The sequence below is a fragment of the Etheostoma spectabile genome, unplaced genomic scaffold, assembly GCF_008692095.1.
Source record: "Etheostoma spectabile isolate EspeVRDwgs_2016 unplaced genomic scaffold, UIUC_Espe_1.0 scaffold395, whole genome shotgun sequence".
Taxonomy (NCBI): domain Eukaryota; kingdom Metazoa; phylum Chordata; class Actinopteri; order Perciformes; family Percidae; genus Etheostoma; species Etheostoma spectabile.
The window spans coordinates 548000-552006 of record NW_022605600.1 but is presented as its reverse complement, the minus strand read 5'-3'; the positions used below and the strand labels follow the sequence as shown (position 1 = coordinate 552006).

The 4007-nt window shown below is 36.4% G+C and overlaps 1 protein-coding gene across 1 annotated transcript in view; it reads right to left on the bottom strand.

Annotated features, from left to right (window-relative positions):
* The window catches only part of mcf2l2 (MCF.2 cell line derived transforming sequence-like 2), a 356499-nt gene that overhangs the window by 48832 nt on the left and 303660 nt on the right, over positions 1-4007 (bottom strand). Inside the window, exon 29 of the mRNA XM_032511616.1 lies at positions 1135-1215. Within this exon, the coding sequence (XP_032367507.1) occupies positions 1135-1215 (81 nt within the window). The remainder of the gene's footprint in view (positions 1-1134; positions 1216-4007) is intronic.

Genomic DNA, 4007 nt, shown 5'->3' with positions numbered 1-4007 from the left:
GTGTCTTGCCCAAGGACACTTCGACAATGACTGCAGGGGCGGGGGATCGAACCGCCAACCTTCCGATTGGCAGGCAACTGCTCTACCACTGACCCACAGCCGCCCGCCTTTACCACCTTGTGGCCTAAAATGTACTTTTTGGCCATACATTTTACCCTTCTAAGTCACACTTTCTCTCTGTGTGCTGTAATCCTAGCTTCTCTGTTCTTTGTTTTGGTAGCCAAACCAGCCGCACATACATGTTAGTGCCTGCAAGTGCACGTAAAGGAGTCCTTCCTTTCAATTCAATTCAATTCAATTTTATTTATAGTATCAATTCATAACAAGAGTTATCTCAAGACACTATACAGATAGACCAAACTCCAGAATTTACAAGGACCCAACAGTTCTAGTAGTTTCCTCCAGAGCAAGCAACAGTGCGACAGTGGCGAAAAACTTCCTTTTAGGCAGAAACCTCGGACAGACCCAGGCTCTTGGTAGGCGGTGTCTGACGGGCCGGTTGGGGTTAATGAAGAGTGGCAATAACAAGTCATGTCCCACTGGCTAGCTAATTGCTGCCACTCTGCAATGCAGCAGTTAAAAGTGGTTAAAACATTTTAATTTACATTTTACCCACTTAACTTTTACATGTACCTTGCTCATTTAAAATATGTACTGTATATAATAATTTTATACATGCATTTTTAAGTATTGTTTTTTTCCAGTCTCTAAAAAAGGAGGGCCTTTTTTCTTTTTGTTTTCTAGTGATTTTGTCATTTATATGAAGTAGAAAATGAAAACCATTTTGCTCATTCCTTTTTGACTATGAAAAGAAACAAATGCCTTGTGTTTAAATTTTCTATTTCAAAACAAAAATCAAACAACCACTACCAATACCTGTTTATGAAAGGAAAATCAAGTGACCAAAATATACACGGACCCCTTACTGTACAGGTACCCACCTTTTTGTTTAACACTGTACAATGAAAATAACTAATAATAATAATAATCAAATGCAGTGTAATAATTCATTTTTCACCTATTTCAGCCTATTCAACCTATTTTAAAGTATGTGTACATTCATAAGTTTGATGTTTGTGTGACAAAGTGTAAAAGCAAGAAATAGCAAAATGTGGAGGCAGGAAGACTTGTTACCTTTTGTGCGTCGTGTGGCGAAGGAGGAAGAGGAGGCAAGAGAGAAGCGGCGGGGGACCACTGCCTCCTTAACAGCAGGCTCTATAGCCGCAGAGGAGTCAGAAAGGAGAAGGAAGCATGAAGAAACCCAGAAGCAGAGACAGAAAGAGTGAATAAAGTAAAGGGAGGGAAAGGGAGAAGAGATTAAAATCAGAGGAGGATGGAAGGAGAAGTTGGGTGTTATATAGATTTCAAACAAATGAAAAAACAAGTGCGAAGCGGAAAGAGGTTATTGGTTCAATACTTCACTTCCTGACACCCATCTTCACATTAAAAAACAAGGCTTTTAACCTTCTACTAAAATTATAAAGATGCAGTTAGCAAACACTGCAAATGCATTAAAAGAGACTTATAAGTGAAATCCATGAAAACAGGAAGCAGGAAATGAAATATGAAATAATGTAAGAAAAACAAATCAAAAATGAAAACTTTGTCAAAACAAAACCAAAATTACCCAAACCTACCATTTTCATTGAAGCTTTTAACCTCATTTCATGTTCTTCCCCCTTGTATGGAGTTTGCTTAGTGATGACAATTCTCCACGACAACTATGAAACACTGGTCATGTGATAACAGGTGGTCATTAATGGGAAGAAGATTGTATCATAAATCCAACGCAGACTCCATCCAACTATTAAGAATGACCATGAAATGCAGTTGCAAGTTCCAGAAAAAGCTAGTTAGTAAACCCTAGAGGATTGTTAACTGATTGACAGTTGATACCGTATTAAAGTTATTAAATGTAGCATTTGTTGTTTCATCAGAATATGTATCTAATTATATATTTAAAAGTAAAATCTCCCAAATACAAAACTGAACAATACAAAAGACATTTTCATTGGGCATTGCTTCTGTTAATACACATTTCTGTTAATTTCTTTAGCTAGTATATAGCTAGTAGCATGACATGATTACATCTTCTTGGTTGTCTTACAACCATTGTTTATTTTGATAAGCATTACTAATTAATACATGCCAAACAGAAGTGTTATAATGATCAATGTTGTTGATTGTTGATGTCAATGGTGCCAGTTTGTGTTGTCATAGCAACATGCTCGTTCACGAGCTTCTTTCTTGTGTCTCTTACAAGTATAGCTATTTTGTTCTCATAATACAGCCATGGTAGTATAGCTAGCTAGCTATGTGGCGAATTCATGAACTTGCCATTTCATTGTATGAAATATTATACCAGCTAGATTGCTAGCTAGGATAATATTTTTTTTCTAGTTGACATTGTTCACTAGAACACTTCTGATTGGCATGTATTAATTAATAATGCTTATCAAAATAAACAAAGGATGTACTTAGCTAGACAACCAAGGTGATGTAATCATGTCATGCTACTAGCTTGATACTAGCTAGCTACTAAGGTTAGCCTGCAGTCATTGACACAACAGTTCACTTTGGTATGTATTAATTAGTAATGCTTATTAAAATAAATGTTGGATGTATTTAGACAACCAAAAACATGTAATCATGTCGTGCAACTAGCTAGCTAGATACTTGCTAGCGCACTACGTGCTAGCTAGATAGCTAGCTAGGTTAGCCTTATTGTTTGTAAGATTTGCAAGAACTTGCAAATAAAACTCGATATCTCGCAAAACAAAGTCAAGATCTCGCAAATCAAAGTCAAGATCTTGCAAAAGTGATTGTTCAGTACATGTTTTATTAATTTTAATAGTTTTCCCCTCCATGTCAAAGTCAAGCTCTTGCAAATAAAATTCGAGATCTTGCAAAACAAAGTTAAGATCTTGCAAAAGTTATTGTTCCAGTACATGTTTTAATAATTTTTTTTAATTTTTTTAAAGAAATATAGGGGGACAAGGGAATATAGTTCCCAACCCAATAACAAACAGAAATGAAATACTGTATAACCGGGAACTAAATGGAAGTGGGACGTGATTTAATGCTGGCTACTGGCGTATAACCACATTGTGGACTGTAAAGTTATTTTATGAATGAAATAGACATATTACATCCCTGACGGCCAATTCAGGGACGATTTTGAATCACTTACAATCAGAGATGGGAAGTAACAAAGCACAAATACTTAGTTACTGTACTCAAGTAGATTTTTCAGTTATTTTTACTTTACTATTTATTTCTTTGGCCACTTTTTACTTTTACTTCTTTCATTTTAACACGAATATCGGTACTTTCTACTCCTTATATTTTACAAAATTGGCTTGTTACTTTAGTTTTGTACAAAAGGTCGTCTATCAGGTGTGATTGTGAGTGCATGTCAAAGAACATCACGGACACGCGCCTCACACCGCGAGCGGGCGCGTACGCCACATGGAAAAAAAAGTGAGAGAAAAGAAAAAGAGACAGACTGTCCGGAGGATACTCAGCTGAGATTGTGTGCGTCTTTGACAACTGTAAGTCACATAACTTATGTTGTCAGTTCATTTAAGCCTGCTGTTGTGTATTGGTCTATAGTTCTGGCACATTTAAAGTTAGCTTTTTTGTGTTCTTCACCTAGCCTTTACAATGTTGTTTCTTTTATTACCACACAAACAGCAATAGCAGAGCTACCCACACCCATGTTTATACTGATGCTTGATTGTAATAAAGCATCAACAGAGAGAAGTTGTCTCCGTCTGTGTTTTAACAGACACACCTGGGCCGACATCCATTTAAAATGTAGGCAATGGCATATAAAGAATAATGAGCCTTTTTTTCCATGTCCACTGAAATTTCTTAGCGTGCTCTCTAGTAACATTTGTCTGGTCAAGGCAGAGGTGGGTAGTAACGAATTACATTTACTCCGTTATATTTACTTGAGTAAGTTTTTGAAAAATGTTTACTTCTAGGAGTAGTTTTAAATCCCTATA